Below are 24,598 nucleotides of genomic sequence, written 5' to 3'. Positions count from 1 at the left end.
CTGAGATGGGAACCATGAGTCAAAACCAGAGCTTGTTTTATAAGGCATAGTGTATATGGTTTCATATTTGAGCATTACTTTTTCATGGCAATGAGGTCTTTTCTGTGGTTTTCAAAATAAAAATATGATGCACAAATGGGCTATATACCAAGCTCTTCTGTAATTTTTGCTATGCCAAATATCAAAATGGTAGGAAAAGTGTGTTTTACTTATACTTTCAGCAGTAATAAGGGACACATAAATACTTAACTACTTTTGGTTTTGAGACATTTTCAATGTCTCAGACACCTGGGGAATTAGTTCAGCCCCTCAAGCACAAAGCAAGGAACAACTGGCCAACTAGAGCTCACTTGAAAGAAAACATCAAATAAGCAAAGCAGCCCAGGGAGCACCACTGTTTTGCAGAGGGCAAGGTAAGGTCTGTGGAGAGCAGTGATGGATGCATGTGGGAGGTGCCTGGCAGGGGAGCTGCATGGGAGATGTAAGTTCTGAAAGGTGGGAGAGCAGCAAAGTGAGGATGCAAATATGTGTTTTGGCAAGGACAGGATGGCAGGAATAATAGGAAGGGGAGAAATGAGGACAATTGTCATTCTTCAGTTTACAAGATCAGGAAAGCTCCTAAGGTCTGGTAGGGGTGGCAATCCAGCAACCAGGGAAGCCAGGAGGGGCTGTGCAGTAAAGGGAGGGCCAGTGCAGAGCACAGCTTTGCTGGGAAGGGACTGAGAAGAGGGGCAGGTAGAGGTAACAATTACTTGGCTTCTCCTTCATCAGCAGAAAGGTCTTGGTGGCCACTCTGTGACTGTCCTCAGCAGGGAGTGATAGAGGAAGCACACAGCAGGCAAAAGAAAGGACAGTCTGCAGGAACAAACCATTAGTGCTCTGCTTAAGCTCATCACCCACAGGGAAATCTCAGGGGAAGAGCTGTCCCTGGCATGAGACCTTGAGAGTTTGTGCTTAATATTTTTCTAAAAATAGGTTTTGTTCTTTCTCTTCTCTTTTGAAACAACTGCTGTTGTTGGTTGAAAGAGAAACATGCTGATTTCAAGAGAAGTTCCCACAGAGAAAAATCTTTTCTAAATGACAAGAGTTTGGGCTCTGAACTTGTCATTTTGCAGGCATCTAGAATTTCAGTTTGAAAAAAGTCTGTAGGAGAGCATTGGTGTGATGATCAGTATGATGCTGTCCTGAGGGATAGGGCACAGCAGCAGGTGATACAGTTGGATCTTTTCTACCTCAGAGTATACTAGGAGTAACTCAAACTTTTAATAATGTACTTAAGTTTGATGCTCCACTGTAACTCAGGAAACAAGACAGACATTTTCATTGTTATTATCAGCTTGAACCCATGTAAAACATCAAATAACATTTTAACTGTAATATGTGTTGTGAAATGTCAAAAGGTGTTGAGCATGCAATCATGACATAAAAATATGTGTAAAATTCAATTATAAAAGGAAGTTAAGCACCACAAGTATGTATTTCTTGAACCTGCACAGTGTTTTAATTTTGTTCAAACTTGGCTTTTAAAAAGCATATTAACTTGGACCTGGAACAAAATCTACTTCAAACTCACAGGGTTGGAAATACTTAATTCCAATTACCTGTGTGCTAAATGCCTGTAAATAGCTTTATTCCTGCTGGATGCATAAGCAAAGCTCTTAGCACTGAGCCTCCCAGCAAAAGGCTCCTGGCAGAGCAGAACCACCACTAACTTCAGGAACAGCTTCCAAGGCTCTGCCAACCCCTCCACTACGGGAGCTCATGGAGCAAGAAGTTGTCTTTCCAGTAGACAGGAATCAAAGCTACAAACTATTAATTTGTATATGAATTTACATTCCATTTCAGTTTACAAATCTTCCAATGTTTCTTCTCTTTTAAAAGCTGTGCTTGTATACTGAAATTGATATTTCAGGTCATAAGATAACCGTAAGCCTAAATACTTGTGTTTTCTCCTAGTGCAATTATAGCATTTCTTTTTGAAAAATACATCCAGCAGCAGAGTTCTGTAAAGGTATTTACATTTCCTAATTAATACACAGTCTGTTTCAAACTAAACAGAAGGAGCAAAAGCAAAATAATTAGAAATACAAGGTAAACCACTCCAGATGTGTTAAATCATTCAGCATCCACTTGGAAAAATAGCAGAAAATCAAAGAAATTTCTCTATTTCCCCATCATTGTTGAATTCTAGCCCAGGAACCAGATCTACATAAAGCTCATCTGAGACATCAAGAGCTGCTGCTGAATCAGCTCTTGGATTTGCCTGTACTTTTCTGGGTCTATAAAAGCCAGTACAGTGGGAGAGGCTTTAATTTGCTTCCCCACTTCAGACTGAAAACATTTGAACAAATTATACATTGAGTATTTATTCCAGAACAAATCCTAACACACTGTACACGTCATTAACAACTCAATGGGACTGGCTGCATTCAGTTGGATTCCAGCTGTTGTCAGGAATATTTTGTAAGTTAACTAATGCAAGTTTAAAAGACCCCAAGGAACATTTTTTAGTCACTTACAGACACAGACAACCCTCCCAGCTTTATTCTGCCTTTTCCCCTGATACCCATGACCAGTCATGTCCTTGGTGAGTAATGACACATCTTTGCACACTTTGAGCAAAGATAGAAATATGATGGATTCTGTAGAATAAGAGCTGTCTAAGTGTCTCTAGAGACTCTCTACTTCCTGTGATCTATGAGACATTGAAAGGCAGTGAATAAGTAAGTAGATGTAGAAGAAAGACTATGTATCCATTGAAGTAGAAATGGCTAATGCTTGTGCTTTTCCCTTTGTGTTTGTTTCAGATATAAAGTTAATCTGATAAGAAAAAAAATTATAAGGAGTCTTTTCATTGGGTTGTCTGAAAGTGTTTTCTTTCTATATGAGGAAGCAATGCCTCTTTACCTGGTATTAGAAAACAAAACTAAACTAAACTAAAGGAAAAAAACCATGACAAAACGAACTGTTATTTGGGCTGAACAGAAAATCTCAGGGTATCTTAGAACATCCAACATTAGTTTCACAGTAAAAACAACTTGTTCCTTCTCTTCCTGTCATTTGATATGGATCCCATGGCATTTATTGCCACCTCCTCCTGGAGTTCTGCTGTGACATATTTCAGAGTGGGTCCCAGGGCAGCGTTTGGAAAACTTGCAGCTGAACATCCCACGTTCCCCTGCAGCAGAGTGCTTTGTATACCTATGTTTAGTTCAGGAACAAGGTGAATGTAACCCACTGTGAATTCACTGTTCAGCTTTAAACAGAAAGTGCTTGCAAAAGGGAACAAAGCAGCAGCAGACTCTTCCTCCCTCCATCTCTTCAAGAGCACTGGTGCTCACTTTTTACCTCCTCAGTTGACCTTAGCTGATCCCTCTTCCTCCTGCTGAGATTGTGCTGTCTGGATTTTGTAGAAGCTGATTAAAAGAAGCACATTTTACACTGCAAGCTTGCTGGTGAGACCTGTGATAACACTGGCCTCCTATTTTTCATCTTGACTGATTGTATTTAGCAGCCTGCCCTGTTACATATGATTTACTGGTACTTGTAAAAGCATGGGAATTGATTGGGTGAGTTTCTTGAACAGTGTTTTTGATCATCTTTAATTTAATGGGCCCAGTAGAAACAAGCTGTTCAAATGAATTCCTTATAGCTACTGTCATTGCACAAAAATTATTAGATTTATGATGGGGAATAACAGTCACTTGTCAGTGGGGTAGACATTAAATAAGAATAATCAAGCTAAAATAGGTATGTCATAACGTATGCACACAAAACCTCACAACAAGGCAAAAGAATATAAAATATTTCATTTTTTTAATTTCATGAATTGCTGAGTGCTGAATTCAGCCTGGTGGGCAGAGCTAAGGTCTGGAACCAGAAGCAACCTGATGCTCAGGAGCTTGGATCAGAACTTCAGGCACAAACAAGAGAACTCAGAGCCTCGTCAGTACCCTGAATGTGAGCCAAAGTTTCAGAAGCAGAGTTTAGAGTACCAAGCTGAATTTTAGGTGGGTTTACACCCACAGCATAACAGACAGTGGTGAGACCATAGAGGAAGCTGTACTACATGAAGAGAAAAAAACTGCAGAGCTGGTCAGATGCAGACTACTTTTCAAATCCTTACACACAATGACTGAGCCATATTTCCTTTTTTTTCATGAATGACAGGCAAGTCCTGTTGCCTTTGTAGAAGCAATGCACTCAGCTCCCCAGAACAGAACTCCCCTTTACTTAGATGTTTCTGCTCATGAGTTACTCCTGAACGTGCAAGAGACCAAACCAACACATTGGCTGCTGTGTGTATGGGGACACCTTTATCCAACTGTGGGCCTAAGATGTTTGTAGCATATTTCACAATCAGCTGTGTCAGAGACACCTCTGGCCCAGCCTCCTGCTCAGAGCCAGTTGCATGCAGCAGGGCTCTGTCCATCCCATCACAGGTATCTCGAATGATGGGGGAGTCACCAGTGCTCCAGACAACCTGCTCTAGTGTTTGACCTCCTCCACAGGTGATCCAATGACAGCCAACTTCACAGCTGGTCAAACAATGAGATTTTCCTGTGTTCCAGCTTGTGTTTGGTTTCTCTTGCCCTCTCACTGTGCATCTCTGAGAAAAGCCTGGATTTTTTTTTCTATTTACCACTGGGTAAGTGAAGACTGCCATAAGACTTCCCTTTGCCTTCAATAACAGAAATAGTAAATATTATTTAGGTTATCACTGTTTTTCTCAAAGCAATTAATATATTTTAGTAATTTTAAAGGACCTGTCTCAGATTTTTCTCTTCAAGTGTGCTTTTTTTCTTGTTTTCTATTTGTTTACAGGTATGCAACTATGAAAGGTCTAGTAACACAGAAAAGGTCTGTGCAAAATACTGAAAACTCATAAAGTGCATTCTTTCCACAAACCAGGAGAAAAGCAATTGGTTGATGTCTTCAAAGTAATTTGCATGACAATGGTCTTCAGCTGTGATTTTCCAAAGCTGGAGGTTTTTTTCACCATCTGAATCACTGCACAGCAGCAGCTATAGGAGTCCATTTTCATTACCTAAATGTGATTTATACCCTGCAGTCCAATTTATTTGACAAGCTCTTCTGGTAAAATATCAGGAGTAAAACCTTTCTTGAGCAGTTGTAGGTTTTTTTGTTTTTTTTTAATGAGAATTTATGGCACAGGTGTTCTGCTCAGGTCACATCCAACACATTATTCAAACACATTGAACATATAGAAGGAATAATTGTGGTTTCCCTACTGTAGTATATGGCTGACTTCAGTAGTGCTGCTCATGGGACAGCCTGGTTTTCTGACTTTGAACCAAGCTGGTGACTTCTTCCTCAAATGCAAAATTCATCCCTAAGGTCATGTTATTGATTTACTTTTTCTTAGGGGAAAACATGCTCACTTGCAGTATGGGGTTGGTTTGTCTTACAAGTCCTTCCTGCTGGAGTCAGGGACTTCCCTTTGCTACAAGGAGGGGTACATGGTACAAAGATAAGCAACTCTCACTCTCAGCTGATAATCTCTACCCTTGATGGAGATCATCCCTCTGTCCTTGATCACAGCTTCTGTGCAGTGTCTTGTCTTCTGCCATGGGGTGAAAAAGGAACAGGAAATTGTGGTGGTTTCATTCTTTCCTACCATGATTCCTCGACTGGCTACTGCCAGCTCAGCTATGGGGAAACTGGGCTGAGATGGATGAAGGACATGGTCTCCACCATGGCTCTTCTGTCCTTCAGTATGTCTGTGCACACAGCTGCCATTATGTTATAGCTTGAAAGAATGATAAAAATGTATGCATTGCACTGATTTCAAATCACTGCATCCCTTAGGTTGGAGCACTGGTGAAGGTGTCTTTGGTGTTGCTCTTGCAGGGGTGAGGCTGTCTGCCTCCCCAGACACAATATTCATCATCTTTATAACATGCCAGTCAGGGTCCCAAGGTGTGTGTGTGTATTAATTTTTAGGATACCTTCAAACATGTTTGATACACTGTGTTTCCTTCTCTGCTCCCTTATTGCTGTCCACCTCATGCCCTGTGACATCCAACAACAACTCCAGACTTGCTCACAGTAGACTTGTCACATGTGACAATGATTGTTCTGTCTATTTTGCAGCAGCAGTACAAGCAGACATTTTACAGTGTCTGTACATGCAGACTTTCAGCCTTTACATCCTCTGTCTGTTGCAGGACGTCCTTGTGGAGACTGACTTTTTCAATATGCCCAAGAACTTTCTCTGCCACATTTAAAATATGGTATCTGACACATTTTAAAGGGCTTTTGTTGGATGACTTTGTTGGCCTGGGATCAGAAAGCACAAACCAATAAGAACACTTCACTAGCCTTTGTCCACTTGCTTCATTTGTCCTGTAGCATCTTCTTTCTGATTTTATAAAGAGCTCAATTTTTGAAAGGTGGTTTCATGCTTTTGTGCTTCATCATTTAAATGATGTGCAAAACTGTCCAAAGAACACTTAAACAGAAGATTTTACATCCTATAGGGCTCCCTATCATACTGGGATCTACAGACAGTGTTCATATATTATTGCAAGAAAGGCAGGATTAGACTTGTCTTTATCTTCACTTTGATTTATTTCATCCTTTGCTTCCACCAGATACGTAGCATTGGGAGGAACCATATCACTATTTAATAAAAACAAACCATGACTTGACCTCAGATAAATCTGCTGCTACTTTCGCTCATATAAAAAGCAAACCAGAGCACTGGACTAACATAGGGGTTTTATTTCTGTCAATTGTGCATAATAACAGCAACTTCCCAAACTTGTGAGCTGGCCCTCTTCAGGATCTGTCTCTGACTGCTTGCATAGCACAGCCAGGTACCCCTAATTTACATGTTTAGTTTCCTTCCAGAATAAAACAGGCAAGTTCTACCTCACCTGACTGGATCTCCCTATCAAGACTGGCTTATAAATTGACTGTGGTGGTAGCAACAGGTTCCATACACTGCTGCACCATGTGGGACATTTGTAACATGTGAAAACTCAGAGGTGACAACCTTAACCATTTAATTAGTCCTGCCTGTGCTAGATTTTGTGTGTCCACATTAGCATGAGTGCATATCAAACACCATGGTTCCAGCTCATTGCAGTATTTAATACTGTAACCTCCCTGACAAAGCCTCTCACATGAGACTGCACAAGCAGCCAAAACCTGGGATTTCTAACAGTCTTCCAGAGACCAAAAGAGCTCAGAAGAGCTAAAGAAACTTGAAATAACCCTTTAAATCTTATCACACCAATCCCACTAGCTGGAAATAAAGGCTTTTCTTGCAGATGGCTAGGGGCAAATCTGATCCTAACCCAACTGTGCTGTGGTCTGAAATGATATAACCCAACTAGGGACCAGACAAGATGAAAGGAAGCTCAAATGATAAAAAAAAGGATGGTAGCATCTTTTACCCATGGATTTTGTGGGTAGATAGGTCCATTTCCTGGTTAGTGAGTGCAGATGACAGGAGTAAATAGTTTTCACAGTAAGAGCCTGTCAGTCCTGACTGTTAAGAGAAGACCACAGCCTCCTCCCTTGACTGTCACTTAGCTGGACTACATAAGGTGAACAGTCTCAGTTTCATCTTCCCTGCCAGAGTCTCCAAGCCACCAATCATAGCAAGAAGTCCTTTTCTGCAAGTGTTAATTAAACCAGGTGTATTTGGTTTGTTGGCAAGGTTTTGGTTGTGGGGCAGTCTACAGGGGTGGCTTCTGTGACAATGTGCCAGGAGCTTCTCCCCATATAGACAGAGCCAATGCCAGCTGGCTTCAAGACAGACCCAGTGTCAACCAAGGTCAAGCCCACCAGTGCCAGTAATGCCTCTGTTATAACATATTTAAGAAGGTGAAAAAGTTGCTGGGCAACAGCAGCCTTAAGAGAGGAGTGCCGAAAAAAGTAAGCAGTAAAATAGCATCATCATAAGGTTTCTGCATCCCTTGCCCTACTGCAGGTGGTGTTTCAAGTACACAGGTTGGGAGGACGTACCAGCAGGTGCTGTGGCAGTTTTTGGTGCTGGCAGTAAGCTCCTGCGAGGGGTTGCTGTGCTGCTCGGTGCCTGTGAGGTGCTCTTGCTGCTCCCCCTGGGGACATCTTTAGGAGGCGCGGATGCCTTAGGAGTGGTTTGCTCTTCACTTCCAAAGGTGGAACCTGCAGGAGACCAAAAAATGCCCTAATTATAAGTTCATTAGACATGCATGCAAATGCTGGCATACAGACTGAGCTTGTATCTGCAGTTGTAATCTACAAATATTCCCATTGCAACTCGGGCTGTTCCATGGACTTCCTCCAATACAAATGGTGATGTAGAAATAGAGTTCCCAGGAACTTTTTTAAGAGCTGAGACTTGGCAGGTGTTGGAGTCTGACTCAGATAGGAACATAACATCCCCTTGTGGAATAGCTCCATAAAGGTATCTGGCTGCAAGGCTCATGAAGAAAACAAGGAATTTTTAAATATACAGGTGGATGAGTTATTTTTGGCTTTGTAGCTGCTATAGGACCACTCTACACACTCACCCTAATGCTTGGGAGCTCCTGATTATCATAGGAAGGGGGAATAGCAGGGCTCAGAGGTGGAAGGCTCTGAATCCTTCTAGCCAGGAAAAATTTCTTACAAGCAGTTCCTCAGACCACACTCAGACACTTAAATAATAAGATGAAAACCAAAAGAAATACATTTCACCTTAAGTCTCACACCCACTTATTATATTCTCACCCACAATCATATTCTCATAATGAATCTTAGGTTGCCAAGGTTCCAGTTTATATTGACCTCTTTCAAAACCTAATTGGTTGGTTTTCCTCCTGCATTTTCCATCTAGGGAATAATGACATCCTAGACTCCCTATAGATATTAGGAAATCAACCTTTCTTAACATTTGAAAAAGGCAAAGTTGGAGTGTCTTCTTTATCTATTGAGTAGAGTGCCTAAGAGGAGCAAAAGATGGCAGCACGTCTGGACTTCAACATTTGCAGAAGGATGAACATTTTGTTTGAAAAAAATGAGTGGAGATAGCAAGTAATACATAGGATTTCAGAAAAGGGAGATAATTTTTATTTCCATTATTTTTAAAAGCTACAATACAACAGTATTGTAGTATTTGTACAGTATAGGTACTGCCTGCAGGAAAATGATAACATTATTTTAATAACTGGCACATCCAAGTCCCCAGTATTTTTAAGAAGTAGGCTTTTTAAATGTGTGCAAGTAAAGGAGAGATTTTTTTTTCTTTCTTTCTTGCTAAAAATCCACCAGAAGAAGTGCAGATTGGAAAAGAAAATCCTCTTTTCTGGTAAAGGAGGAATATACCTTTTGGCTCTGACAAAGCAGTGTTAAGTTTTGCTGTGTCTTTAAAGCTGCTTGCTTGTTTTAATTAAAACATATATCTGTGGTATACATGGACTTCTACAAACACATTTGACCTTTGTTCAAAGAATAAGCCCCACTAAAAATGCAAACAAAAGAGTCTACTCCACACTATGCAGGAAGAGGGAAACCTGAAGCATTTGTCATCTTTCCACTGTTGTGCACATAACAACCACTTAGCACATCAGGTCAGTGTTTCATATCCAAACCACCTGGATTTTCCACCTGTGTAACAAACTTTAAAGATTAAGTGCTGAATTATCTGCTGACAACACACTGTTGACTTCAGTGAAGCCAAGTCAGCAGAATGTCTGGCCCAGCCTGTCCAGGTGTCCTCCACAGCTGTGCTCAGGGACACCTTGCCAGATGCCAGGGGGTGTTACAGAAGCTGTGTCCACCACAGACCCCTTGCACTGTGCTCCTGAAGTTACTCCTGAAGTGGTCCCAGGTATGTGCTCACCCAATCAGTTTGGGTAGCACCACTTGTAGAAAGTTTTTCCTTTCCTTGGCTATTTGTTTAAAAGTTTCCATTGTAGAAAAACTAACCTTGAAGAGGAAATTACTCTTACTGTTTGTAGAGAAATGACATTCAAGTGCTCTTTAATTGAAACCCTTTATTCTCTACTGTGAAATGCATTATATGGAGAACGTTTTAACTTACAAACCTGGCCAAACAGTAGCAATTCCCACACTGAAGAACAAGGTGTCCAGGGGAGTTGCATAACCTCTTATTTAAAAAAAAAAACAAAAAACAGTTAAAAGGCTTTTCTAGGTATTGAAGATGAAATGCTGCCAGCTACAAACACTTCTACTGTCTAAAACACAGCAGAAGAGGGCTGCTAATTACAGAAATGAGTGGGTGGGAAAGCTGACAAACACGTTCTCACCAGGCCCCTCAATCAGAACTGCCCAATGCCTGGTGAGAGTTGTCCTTGGCTGGGCATCCCATGCTGTGTCTGGACAAAACTCTCCAGGAGAAAAAAAGAAAAGCAAGGGGAAAAAAAAATCAAATCAGCTTTTGGTCTTCTAATAAGAAAGGTACTCAGAGAGCCAAGCTGCATGGCTGCACTGGTTGACCGTGGCCAAATGCTGGAGGATGCAGGGTGTGAGGAGAGTCTGGGGCTTTCCCATGACACACACAGCTGGTTCCAGCCAGTTCCAGATGGTTCCAACAATCCCACTGCAGGGCATGGCTGGGACCATCAGCCAAACTGGTGGAACCTCTGGGAATATGTGTTTAAGAAAGGACAAAATACGTCCCTGCAGTGAGGAGTGAAGAATAAAGTGTAACAGCCCTACGAGCACCAGGGTTAGAGAAGGAGAGGGAGGAGATGCTCCCTGCAGCCTCTGGAGAAGACCATGGTGAAGCAGGTATTGCCCTGCTTCTTGTGGAGAAGACCATAGTGCAGCAGATATCCACACTGCAGTTTGTGGAAGGCCCTGCTCCAGTGCAAGTGGAGATGTCCTGAAGGAAGCTGCAGCCCCTGGAGAGGCCTTGCAGGAGAAAGCTCCTGGCAAGAGCTGTGGCCCCGTGAGAGGAGCCCATGCAGGATCGGGTTTATCCTGAGGGTCTGCATCCTGTGAGAAGGACCCACTCTGGAACAGGGAAAAGTGAAAGGGGGAAGAAGCAGGGGGAGGAACCATTATGGACTGATGGAAACCCCCACTCCCCATCCCCTGTGTTGCTCAGTGAGGAGGTGGGATGGGGGAAGTATAGGAGTTGGGGAGGAAGAAGTGAAGATGAGCTTGAGAAACAGGGGTTGGGGGGAAAGTAGTTTAATTTTTTTTTGCCTTTCTTTTTCAACATTCAACTCTATTTTAGTTGGGAATATAAAATAATTGTCCCCAAGTCATGTCTGTTTTGCTTGTAACTGGTAAGTGGTCTCTGTCTCTTTATCTCTACCCATGAGCTTTAATTGCTCCCCTGTCCCATTGAGGAGAGTCAGTGAGAGAGCAGCTGTCTGGCTGCCAGGCAAGGTCAGCTCATCACAACAGCAATATCATAGAATCACAGAAAGTCAGGGGTTGGAAGGGACCTTGAAAGATCATCGAGTCCAACCCCCCTGCAGGGTCACCTACAGCAGGACACACAGGAATGTGTCCAGGTGGGCTTTGAATGTCTCCAGGGAAGGAGACTCCACAACCTCCCTGGGGAGCCTGTGCCAGTGCTCTGTCACCCTCACAGTGAAAAAATTCTTCCTAATATTTCTATGGAACTGCCTATGGTCCAGTTTATAATCCCTGTGCCTTGTCCTTGGATATCAACATATCCAGTGTTTTCTGAGGTAAGGTCAATGTTTAGCATGAGACAGTATCTCCCACTTCACTGTTCACTCAGAGATGGAGTTCAGAGAGTGGAGTACAACAGTACAGCCATGTATAACATGCCCTAAAAAGCAAATGTTTGCTGCTTCCATGGATAACACTATGGCAGAGTCTAGTTCCTCAGGGGCAGGGAAAAGTGAGCTCCACATTGCTATACATGGTGCTGGATTCCACTCTTCTTTTCAGATAGCTTTCAAAGAGGAAATTAAATTAAAAATCCAGGTACATGCCCACTCCTTGTGTTCTATGGGGAAAACAAAGGTTTTAATATGCTCAGAGGAATTTAGTTCTTGAGGAAACATCAGAAAGGTTGTTCATCAGATAGTACTTGCCAGCCCATCATGAGATGATGCCTTCCACTATTATCTGCAACAGGTGAGTCAGCAGCATCTGTCCTCTCAGAACACCAGCTCTTACATTTTTTTCAGTAAGAGCCTATACAGAAACACTGGATGAGCAGTACATGCACTGTTTCTAGGTGATTACAACCTCTATTGCATTAAACCTCTTTACTCCTACTCTTATATTTTTCCATTTTATCTGAACCTTGCTCCCCTTGGAAGCACCTGACAAGTCATTTGGGTGTTCCTACATAAAACCCCTCTATTTCTGCAGACTCCGTGCTCTATGAGGAGCAACACTGTTGGCTTTGCAGCAGAGTATTTGAAAGGTCATTAATGATCTGCTGGAGCTAAAAGCCTTCAGCCTCACTTTATTTAATCTGTGAACCCCAAGGAATCAAACTAATCCGTTTGTGAAAAAAATACATGGAAGAAGAAAACTGTGTGAACACTACTCATCCCCTACACTGTTACACCTGTAAACCCATGAAGAAGTCAGTGCTGACAACATGTTGTAGGCCACTTGTTCAATGAAAACCATGACCAAAATCCCACTGGCTCCCAGATGGCTTGAGCCACCCTCTATCTGTATGTGCCACCATCCTCTTCACCATCTGGCCCTGTCCTGCAGCAGCTCTCTTCAGGGGCTCCTCACCTCTGAAGAGGAAGGCTCTCTTGCATGTGTTACTAGGAGTTTGTGTCTCCTACATGTGTTCCTTTCCTGGAATTATTTACAAAATCGACAAAAGGGCATAGAAATAGGGTATGACATTACTATACATCTGCAAAACCAGCAGGAGCATGCAGGGAGGGGAATTCTGTGTTTGACAAGGCAATAAGCCATGTGGTATGGGCAGGTCTTCCTCTGAGAGGACACAGCAATAGGAAGGGCTGTGTTTTGGAGTCCCACAGCCACAAATTTGCCTCCCTGAACTTGAGAGCAATGAAGCCTCTCTCCTGTTGGAGCACTCAGATCCTTTCTAGAAAATCAGGTTGTCTGATAACATCTAGGGGTCTCTGTTTTGCTGAGACACAGACCCCAAAAGAGCATTAAAGCTTCTGTGCTTCCCTGTCTCATAGGCTACTCTGTGAAGCCTGTTGGAACCAAGTGAATCTCCAGCTCTTTGAAGCAGGTCAAGCATTTGCTGTGCTGGCAGCAGGATTGGAGCTGTTGGCTCCCTGCTGCAGCTGGAATCACACCTGAGACACTGGGAACCTCCTGGTGTCATGAATGAAGTGCAAACATTTACCCAGGATACTAGCAAGCACTTTCCATCTTAAAGATATTTGGACACTACTTGCTGTCAAGTTTAATGACACCAAAGTATGTCCAGTTGTTGCAACATCAAGCCCACGTAGGATTTCCATAGCACTTTTCAGTCACAGAACTCAATGTGCTTTACAAATAAGGAAGGAGTTGAGCTGCTCTTCAAGCTCACACATCAAGGGAATAGCAAAAAGACTGAGAAAGCAAGCAGGAAAATGTAATGATGAATGAGGCTGGAATGACTTTTTTCACCTGCAGAACACTGGGCTGTATGAGTCTGTACTTCTGTGCCCCAGTTTTTGAGCAAAATTGCAAGCACAAGAGAAAGTTTAAAATCACAGCCATGGGGAAGAACCTGATAAGGAAAATACCTAAGCTGTTGTGAATAATCAGGTGATGTTTCAAATAACAAAACCACAAGACACACTTCTCGCTAAATTGGAACATTTGGCCATCCTTCAATTAATGTCCACTTTTTATTTCTGCTTTTTATCTGTAAAGTTGTAGGTAATTTTTTTAGATTGATTACAAGACATGGGGCCTGTCATATGAGATATTTATTTTACTATCTTAAGGCTTACTGTTTTAAAGACCCACAGTGTGTATTTCAATGTAATGTTTCACAGAGTCAATGTGCAGCTTTGTAGCTCAAGCTGAAATAGTACCAAGTGGTACAGTGTAATTATTAGTCCTGAGGGATTACCATGCTATCACGATGTTATGATAGTAGACAAGATTACTCACTGCCTAATTTGTTTTTTTATTCTTTGCTAAGAGTCCGTGGCTGATATTTCCTGATACAGCAGGCCAAATATGCAACAGGTTAGGGACAAGCTGATGACAGGTTTCTCTTCCATCCAGAAAAGAAGAGGCTTAAGGACTGATATTCACACAGTGCTTAAACCTCAATGCTTACTTAACCTCAAAGTAGTTTTTCCATTGCATTTTTTTTTTGGCTCAGACAAAGGTGTTTGAGCAATAATTCTCTGTAACACAGTTATTGTAGGGGAGGTTTGTGCATGCCCACGTGCCTTTATAGAAGCTGATTTTTCAGAAGTCTTATAATTCAAAACAGAAACCTGAACTTTTAGCTTGATAACTTCTACCAAAATAAGGAGCCAAACCTGCAGTGCCTGCCAGCACAGGAGCAGCTTCTCTGAGCTTTAGATGTCTTTGGGTCTCTGCACTGCAGATAACTCCCTCTGAGACAGCCCCTTCATTGCCTGGGGGGAAGTTTGTTGCCATCACTGATCATTGATGACACCTGTTATCAGTCATGGCTTCTGTATTCTACCACTCACAACTGCAGGAGATAGTTGGATGTCTGTCCTTCTCCCTGTGCTAAAACCAAGCATTTTTCTCCTATAACAGCCATTGTTGGATGGGTTTGGCCCCTCTGATCTGGCCGTGCAGATAGCTGTTGGGATGGGAACCCTGCAAAGTGGACCACTGCCGGAAGAACTGCAAAAACATCTCTGTGCAGATGCATTGGCAGGCTCCTCCTTTGCTTCCAGCTGACTGTGATGGCTTTTGCAGCCACAGACTGGGTCCTACACTTCCATCTGATCCAGGCAGGAAAAAGGCAGAGCGGGTGTCTGGAAGATCACTTCTACAGTCTGTGCTTTCCTAACTCAGCTGGAGGTTGTAGTGTCAGGGCAGCACAGGAAACCATCCAGCAGGATGCCTTTGCAGACATGGGGTTTAGTTGAGGCTTGGTCTATAAGGCTGTATCTGCACTGCTAAATAAAAGATGGCCAAGTGGCTGTCTCATCCACTCAGGCTAACTATGGCAGCTTTTCTTGGTAGAGTTAGAGCAGCCAAAACCACAGCCACAGCACAAGGAACAGGGCAAGGTATCAGGAGACCAGTCATAGCCTGGCTTCCAACCTCTGCCCTGCTCACCACCACAGCTGCACTTGCAGCCAAGCAGCCTTCACCAGCCTGGGCTCTGTGTGCTCCCAGCCCATGGCAAAGGAGCAGTAACTCAGCTTAGTCTCACCTGCAACTAAGTGAATTTAAGAGAAATGGAGATGTTTTGCCTCTGCTAAGTGGAAGTGAATCTCCTTCCTTTCAATGCTTTATTGATTTTGATGAGTCAGAATTTGAGGAAATGTAGATTAATTTTTGTGGCAGTCTCATATTCAGTGTCCTCCATGCATAACAGATAGCAGAAATACAGTCTTCTGCTGATGCACCTCCTTGTATCAATATTGACTTATTCATTTCACCTCACCAATTAAAAGACACATTTTAGGATCCAGCTAAATTTATTTCTTAGTTGAGTGGAGTTAAATGCTGCTGCCTACTAAAGTGTTACAAGCTTGATTGGGCAAGATGAGAATTTCACCACAAAGTAAAATTTCTGTATCTGTCAGTGGGATTTGCAGACAACCTGGTGATTATGCCACACTTTGGAATCATATAACACGTTTTGTTTGGGCTCCTGTGAAATGTTCCACCTCTGCCAAGCAAGATAAGCATTCCATTATTCAATAATATTTCCCTGTATGTTGATGGTTGCTTTGCCCACCACTGGTCCAGCTGCTTGGCTAGCTGAGCTGGTTTGTATAGGTGGCTAATTAAAACCCCATAGGGTACAGAGTGATGACAGCACAGTATTTTGCTGACCAATCATACTGCTTGTTAGAAAGGATAACATATTATTATTGGCCACCTTCTGAGAGGGCCATCCCTTGGCACTACCTAGACTTGAGTTGTCAGAAGTCATTCATGACCAAATCTTCCCTGCAAACTCCCCACATTCAGTGTATGACAATGATCACACTGACAAGAAGCATCCCATGGCATGAAAACTCTGCTGAAGTGTCTCAAGTGGTACCTCGAGGAGCTGAGGCATTAGGATTATATGTTGTGGGAATGTTTATTTCTAACTGAGGTGAGAGCTTCTCACATAAGGACTAAGATTTCTAAAAGATCAGACCAGAGTAACCTGATCCTACTGTATAATTACTGAAAGCCTATCAATTAGTTACAGGAAGGGCTTGTTCTTAACACCTGAGGTATGCTTTAACCCAACCAAGTACTGATAATGCTTTTGGAAGCTCTACTTGCTAACACAAGTTAAGAAGAACCTACCAGTTAAATATTTAAATTCCTCCCAGCAGGTTTATTTTGGGAAAGAAAATAAACATCTACATCCAAGCAACAGATTTTTTCAAAACCCCATGTTCAGCAAATTTACTGAAATGAACTGCTGCTGAAGGCTGTATTTGTAAGAAATACTGGATTTCGTTCCAGTGTGGGCAACTGAAGGCTTGTTTCAATCCAAGCCAAGTTGGACTTAAGATGGGTGATTCAGGAAAGCTTCTACTCTCTACACTAAGCAGAAAGCACATGAAATAAAACAGGAACACAGTTTTATTTCAGGTATTTGTCTGGCAATCAAACACTGTGTCACAGAGTAGATGGGTGAAGGTCCAAGGGCCACTTCTCCCCCTTGTTGCCAAGCAGAGTGGTCCTCCAAACTTCAACAATTCCCTGCAACTGCAGAACTGTCAAAGTAACACAAATGAAGTGATGGCATTTTTGCAAAGGACACATCTACGTTCTAATACCCTCAGCTGTCAGAATGCTCCCTGGTATCACCAGTGGTTGCCCAAAAGTTAGAACAACTGGAAAGAAGATATAGATAACATCCATTTTCTACTAGCACTAAAGCATTAATAGCCTATATCAACCTACTCAGGTGGGATTTTTTCTGGATGGGAAGATTTCAATGTTCCTGGGAAGTACTTCAGTCCCAGTACCCATATTTCTAGAAAGACCAGTTTTGTAACATCATTTGTGCTCATGACCATCTGCTCTAATGGCACCACGCCTGCTTCTGAAGTGGCATGCCAGTTTTAACAGGGCACAGGCAGCCATGAAAGACAGGATTAGAACTGACATCTGCTCTGCAAGAAGTTCCTCCTGATGGCAAGAAGTGCCAAATTAGAACCACATGCATTATTATAAGGAATGACATCTGTTGATACTTAGAGCATTATATCATCAGCAAATGCCTCTTTCCTGAAATTGCTGCTTTTAATTTGCTTGTGCACTGGCCTGGAGTGCCCTATTTGGACACTTCAAGGGATATTATCCTTGGTAAAAGTGTTAATGACATTCCAATGGTGTTAATGAATTTCCATCAGCTTTAGCACTCCATACTGGATGCCCCAGCTCACCAGACTAGGAGAGGTTAAGCAACGAAGTAAGAGTTGTCAGTGCTTAAGGTCTGGTAGCATTCAGTACTTCTCCCTGCCAAGCCACAATAATATCTGCTACACTTTACATGGAATTATGGAAACTCAAAGAGCCAGTAAATGTGTCTGCCTCCTTCCTTGGCATAACAATGATAACATAACTGAGAGATGTCTCCATTTTAGAGAATGAAGGATGCAAGCGGCTGAGCAGAACCTCTCATGAATGCCAAGCAGTGGTTTGGTTGGAGGAGAAAGTGGTTACAGTGGTGACAGCCACCAAAGATGCACTGTTCCTTGGAGAACAGGCAGGGAGGCACCTAAGCTGTTCAGAAGAGCCATTCTCTGTGCTCAGATCATGTTTTCATCCTCTTGGACAACATGTTGTTCAAGAAAAAATTTTACTTATCTTTTATAGAATAGCTTGGGCTCGTCTGGCTGACTTGGACATCATCTGACCTTCCTCCCACGCTGCCTAATTCCCATAGAGTCACTCCATGTTTTAGAAAACAGTGTGCAAAACACAATATTTACCATTCCAAACACCATCAAGAGCTTCTAAAATGGGCATACATTCCTGAATTCTCCCCTGCCAGCATATCTCCTACAATGAAGATAAGTGCACATGAGGTGCAGGACCCAACTTTTTTGATTTGTTTCAATTTTCCTACTGTAAGTTTTCCTACTGGTGATATGGACCTGTTGAGAAATGTAATTTATCCCTAATAGCATACGAGAGGTATCAATATTAACTTATTGATTTCCCAGTTAACTTCCACAAACTCCTTTGTAAGTCATGCATAACATGCACTGTGTTGCTCTGTGCTGACTCCTATATAGATTTATGTTTTGTGGCTATTTTAGATATCATACAGAAAAAAAAAATATATACCAAAATAAAAATCTGATAAAAACGGCTGTGTAGTCCAGAATCTCAATGGTCGGGAAACAAGTTTTAGTGAAAAGCTTTATTTTTTCACATGCACTGTGAGGCTTTTAAGGCTCCAAAAATAAGCTTGACTTGTAGAATTCTGCTGATTAGATGATGTTTTTATCACAAAATATCTTAACCAGTTTGATCAAACTAAATTTTATAAATATTGTCAGTTAGGAGGAGCCTGGAAGTAACTCTGCAGTTCAAAAAGACTGGAAAGAGAAACTCACAAGCAAACCAAATACCTGTCATAAAAGGCATTACCCATGGAGAGTAAGCATAAATTTTCAATGTGACCTCTTAATTTTTTTTCTCATCTCATGTTTACTAAAACCAATGCCTTTAGTAGATGATTTTGAGCAAAATTCAGTTATTTTACAACAATCTAATGTTAAATGCTGTGACCCCGTGATCCAGTTCAGTAAATTTTGTAAACTTTTCACCTATATTTTATGAACTGAAATAATCAAAACCAGGTGGCCCATAATGTTTTGCAGGGAACAGATGTTTAATTGCATTTACTTCACAAAATGAAAGCTCTTTAAACTATATAAAATCAAAATTCCCATAGAGGTTAAATAGAGGAGGTAGGCTATGAAAAACTGATAGTGCTTTTATAGAATTAACTTTTCTACTTGATGAAGAATAGGACTTTCTGTTCATTTGATACTTTTTACAGGGTTTTTTTCCCCTTGCTATTTGAATTTAACTGACTGGTAGTAGCAATACTCAAGTGAGTATCTTCTCTTCATTATAATAAGTGCTACTGGTAAGTACTAAAATGCAAGGCCTTTTAATTGGAGCAAGCAGAAGTGATTTCCACAGGGTTCTAATGGCAGAGCCCAGAGTGGAACTGTGCATCCCCTAGGGAGCACCTGAAGCACCACAAGCAAAGCATCCAAACACCTCTCAGGCATCTGGCAGCAGATAAAATCAAAGATTCACAGGGAGAAACCACACCAGCACCACATACTGAAAGCAGCTTTCAAGGAGATGGTGGGTGCTACGAGTCAGTGACTCTGCTGAGAGGCACAGAGGCACCCATCTGCTGGCCTGGGACAGTCAGAGGAAGTTTTCTGCTTGCCAGGAGCCAAGATCTGGGATGTCAAAGGGACACTGCCACAACTGGTTAAAAATGGATTATCATTCCCCACTTCTTTTCCAGGCAGGAACCAGTGACACGGTTAAGCAAAATTTGGGCAAGATCAAGCAAGACTTCAGAGCCCTGGAGGCCCAAGTAAAGGGGACAGGGGCCCAAGTGATATCTTCTCTGTATTGCCAGTCAGGGACAGGGGTGTAGACAGTGGTTGGCACATCATAAAAATCAATATCTGTTTTTGTGGCTGTCACCACAGGCTTTGGTAGTCACCAGGGCTTTGGTTTCTATAATCACGGGACATTCTTCAATGAATACAGCCTATTGAGGAGAGTTGGGATTCACCTATCTCAAAGAGACAAGATAATCTTTGGTTATTTTGGCTGACTTACTCAATTGTTCTTTAAACTAATGAACTTGGATGGTGGAGTCTGTAGCTGCAACAACTGTGTACCCATAAGTAGCAGGGTGGATAAGGGAACCTGCCAGAGTAGTGAGGAACCCTTTCCAAAGGTAAGTACAGATGTAGTCTGGGCAACAAAAAGGAGGATCTGGAATTCTGTTCCCAGTCTGAGAGTTATAACATCATAGGAAACACAGAAATTTGGTGGGAAAATTCATGCCCAGAAGACCACAATGGATGTCTACAAACTTTTTTGGAGATAAAGGACTTTATGTAAAAGAGAAATCTGGGTGTCTAGAGGTGAGCTATGCAGTGCCTCCTCCAATTCTGGTCCCCACAGTTCAAAGAAGAAATGGACAGACTGGAGATGGTCCACAGGGGGGCTGTGAAGATGATTAAAGGGCTGGAGAACTCTGTCCTGTGAGAAAATACTGAAGGAGTTAGGTATCCTCTCCCTAAAGAAGAGGAGTACCAGGAGGAACTGTATTACAGTATTCCAGAGCTTCAAGGGCTCCTTCAAACAGGACAGAAGCTCTCTTCACAAGGAACCACATGGACAAGGAGCAATGGGTATACACTGCACCAGGAGAGGTTTGATTTTGACAGGAGAAAGAAATTTTTAGAGTGAGAAAAATCAATCACTGGAACAACATCCTCACAGATGGGGTTGAGTCCCCATTGCTGGGGGTTTTCAAGATGTAATTGGACAGGGTGCTAAATAGTCTCATCTAGGCTCCCTTTCCCACAAAAGGTGGAACCGAATGATCTTTCAGGGTTCCTTCCAACTTGGGTTGTTTTATGATTCTCTGAAAAGGAATTAATAAATGAAGAACACCAATATCCAATGCCAGGTTTAAAATAAGGACTATACACTACTGCTGGCTCAGATAGTTGTGATATAGATGGTATTATAGAAGCATTTATGATCTAGACATGTAGTTTTTTGCTATGTTTGTAAATGGGAAAGATACCAGTCTGATTATTCAGAAGATGGAAATCTACACTTCAAGAGAGCAAAACAGCCTGTGCAGCCAGGTGTGAAATTCCTCATCTGACCCCAGTGCCCCAGTGTTCTTGTCCCATGTCCTGGAATCAGGGAGTTTTGTCTGAGCAAGTGGCTTTTGAGGGCAGAGGCTGTGTTATTCCATGTCAGCACTTTACATCATGTTATCTGCTACTTTTATACATATATGAGAGTTATCCTCACATCAAAGGCTGCTGAACTGAAAATACTTTAAGATGCCAGAGGCGAACTGTGGGTAGAATTTTTACTTTAAGAAACTAATGGATACATCCAGGGGCACAGGCAATAATATCATAATTTCCTGTGCCAGCACTGGTTGTATACATTGAAATTAGATAAGTTATAAAAAGCTCATTAATCCATTCTTGGTCTTCAGCATCAGTGGGCAAGTTGCTGCCAAGCTGGACCTATGGTTACAACATCCTTTTTGACATGACATGATACTGTGACCTGCAGGTAAATATTTTAGGACTGGACACTGATGCTGTTACTAAGATGGCAGGTAAACCTGGTACAGGGAATGACATTAGAAAAAAACATGCACAAAAAAAGACCCTTCTGCTCTTTTATGCCAACAAGCACTTGCTCCCAACAATTTTATGAATCTTCCTTTTTAAAACAGCAAATCCAACTCCTGTCAACACTCCTAAGTGGAGCATTGTTACTCTTTTATATTAGAACACTACTTAAAAGCCTCTCTGAAAGGTGGTGCTTTGATCCCAACAGTGAGTTAACTTGTTACAACATTGTCAGACACAAACAACTAAGCACCATCCACACAAAATATCTCTTATTAGGGAGGAAACGTTTGCATTTCAAATTTTCAGTTTGAGTAGGAGAGCAGGGCCGTGGCTTGTGCTGAAGTTAGGATGTATATCATCATCTTTTTCCAACAGCACTCAAAAAGCCAGTGTAAAGAAGCCCAGTGAAATGGCACTTCACTGGGTACACCAAATTTCCCTCAAGCAAGGCCTTCTTTTGATGCCAGTGTAAGATGCATGGCCCACCTAGGCTTTATGCGGAAACAAAACTGTATGAACTGTGTATGGCTTGAAGACTGCACATGTTCTACAGATAATACACAATTTATTTCTTTTTAGGTACCCAGGGAAAGTATTCAGTAGTTCAAAAGACATATTCTGCTGCTTTGTGTTTGCCCCTGCCACACACTCCTCATCTGTGTGTCCAGATAGGAGGAGAAGGGAAGAGTGAGCACTTACCCCTTGGACACTCCTGAGGACCAAGTAGCTGAGTAGCTGAGGCAAGGACAGATCTTCCTTTTACATCCTTTCCAACAGCCTCTGCTTACAATATCTGCTAACAGCTCCATGAGCAGGGGGTAGCACTGCATCCTCCCTGAAGGGACAAGCTTCACAAGAGGAGAACAGGAGAGGGTGTGTAGCTTGTGCTTTCTTGCACCTGCACTGCCTGGTACCTCTGACACTGGTTGGAATGACTCCATGCTCCTGCAAGGTCTTTCCATCTGCATCTAGAAGATGAGCAATGCACCTTGGAGCTGGCTGAGCTGGCTGTTTAACAGTCACTGCCAGGCTTTACACAAATTTGAGCACCAAAAAATATCAAAGCTTTGCAATGAGCAATGCTTAATTAGCCACGAAATACCCAACCAGTGCCATGTAGGTTTGCTTGGTTTCAGGCAAGCCACAGCAGAATTGGCAACCCTGAGGGTCCCTGCCTACAGAACCCATGGCCAAGATGTGAAAGATTCAGGTACATTCAAATTAGGCAAGATTTGGAGTACTTGGTTGGATTTGGGGCTTACACTGGGGAGGGAAGAGGTTACCTTATTTTGCAAAAAGTATCTATTTATAAGATCATGTTTCTAAATTCATTGCTTCTAAAAAGCAAGGTTCTGATGTTACAAAGAAGTTTAATTACCTGTACCCCTGTGATTGCTCTTTTTCTTCATTAGGACTTTTGAAGATAAATTCACTTACCCACCTCTGGCAAGTGAAAACTGAGCTGCAGGATTAACCAGCAATACCCTATTAATTTCACCTCTGTATGAATTGTCCTGTATTTAAGACTTGTAAGGGACTACCTAAATGAAAGCTTTTTAATCATTCACTTAGTACATGGATTATTGAAGTAGAAGAGCTTCTCATTTTGTACAGTTTTTAATCCCAACAGTTTTTTTGACACTTGAAATTATTAACAGGATAAAGAAAGAAAAATTAGGGAGTGGGAGGTGAGTGAGTGTGATTCTTTTAAGGAGGCACAAAATACAGCCAGAATTGTCATCTGTTGTCTTTTATACCAACACAAAAAATGCCCTTTAGTATTGCAGGCATGTTCCATTAACAGTGCATGTATTGTACAGAAATATCAAACCTGAGCATTGTATACTGGAAAATCGCAATTCAAATGATTTCCATAGTACTTCAGCTCCAGAAAAAGGTCTCCAAAGTGTTGATGCTCTCGACGAGGAGCTGAATAGCCCTAATGCTGGCTTTGCAGAGTTTCCTTCTCCATCACAGCAGCACAATCTGATGGGCCCACAGTATGCCCTTGGTGTTTCTCTATGTGAAAATCTCAGCTGCTGTTAGTATTAAAGAAACTTCTACTCCTTTTTCTTCTTCTCTTCTCTTCTCTTCTCTTCTCTTCTCTTCTCTTCTCTTCTCTTCTCTTCTCTTCTCTTCTCTTCTCTTCTCTTCTCCTCTCTTCACAGAAATACAGCCCGAGAACATCTCCAATATCTTTCTTTTAAAAAATACCCTGGTGTTTTTTGAAAGTGCATGAACACTGATATCACACTACACTAGTGCAATACCAGGCTGGTTAAATGTTTGCTTGCTCTGAGGAGTGCTTAAAAAGCTCTTCCTTCTCTCAGTTAAACATAAACAAAGATGTCAGGCCATTTAAGTCCTAGTCCCTGACATTTAAACACGTGGATAGCAGTGCAGCTTTGGAGTGATGATACTGAAGACAAAGAAAGTGGCTCTTAGAGGAAACAGAGAAGATGTCCTACTGTAGAAAGGCCAATATTGGTTAAAATTCTATGCACTTTCTTTGTAAACTCCTTTGGATCAAGAAGACAAGAACAGGCACCAAGCCTGTCTGTGTCTCCTACAAAATTCTTAAGTCCCACAGATGTAGGAAGGAGAGGAAGATATTGCTGAGGCTCTTTGCAGTCAGTGTGACCCTTTCCGTATCAAAATCAGAAAATGTATGTTTGAAACCTGACTTGACCGGGACTCAGCCATAACAGAGGCACCTTATATTTTACCTGTTGTAATTCTGGTAGTCAATAGAGGATCACACAAGTGAGGACAACTGTTTTACATGCTGTGGGAGAAAAGTGGGGGAGAAAAGCAGTTGCTGTTCACCACCTGAATTCACCAAACAGCCTTCAAGGAAGAATGGTTCAGCCTATCTCAGCTCTACAGTCCTTATCCCCAGCCCTGCCTCATGTGAAGGAAGGCTGGAGACTCACAACAACAAATAAGGTGAACCCACTGCTCCTCTCATCTTTTGTCATCTTGGTCATCTTTTTTTTGTGACCTAAGTGACAGTAGATCACAAATTTGACATAACCAAAGACGCTGCAAGTTTCTGCTGATGCCTTCTCTTCAGTTTCTTTCCCTGCAAAGGAGCAGAGAGCCTTCAGTCT

The 24,598-nt window shown here is 42.0% G+C and overlaps 1 protein-coding gene across 2 annotated transcripts in view; it reads right to left on the bottom strand.

Moving 5' to 3' along the window:
- Positions 1-24,598, bottom strand: part of MTUS2 (microtubule associated scaffold protein 2) — a 285,443-nt gene that overhangs the window by 54,705 nt on the left and 206,140 nt on the right. For both annotated transcript variants that reach the window (XM_071736550.1, XM_071736559.1), the window contains exon 6: positions 7,996-8,157. In XM_071736550.1, coding sequence (XP_071592651.1) covers positions 7,996-8,157 — 162 coding nt within the window. The remainder of the gene's footprint in view (positions 1-7,995; positions 8,158-24,598) is intronic.

Source organism: Heliangelus exortis, chromosome 1 (genome assembly GCF_036169615.1).
Source record: "Heliangelus exortis chromosome 1, bHelExo1.hap1, whole genome shotgun sequence".
NCBI classification, from domain to species: domain Eukaryota; kingdom Metazoa; phylum Chordata; class Aves; order Apodiformes; family Trochilidae; genus Heliangelus; species Heliangelus exortis.
The sequence above is the reverse complement of the archived record's forward strand: the minus strand, read 5'-3'. Positions and strand labels throughout refer to the sequence as shown.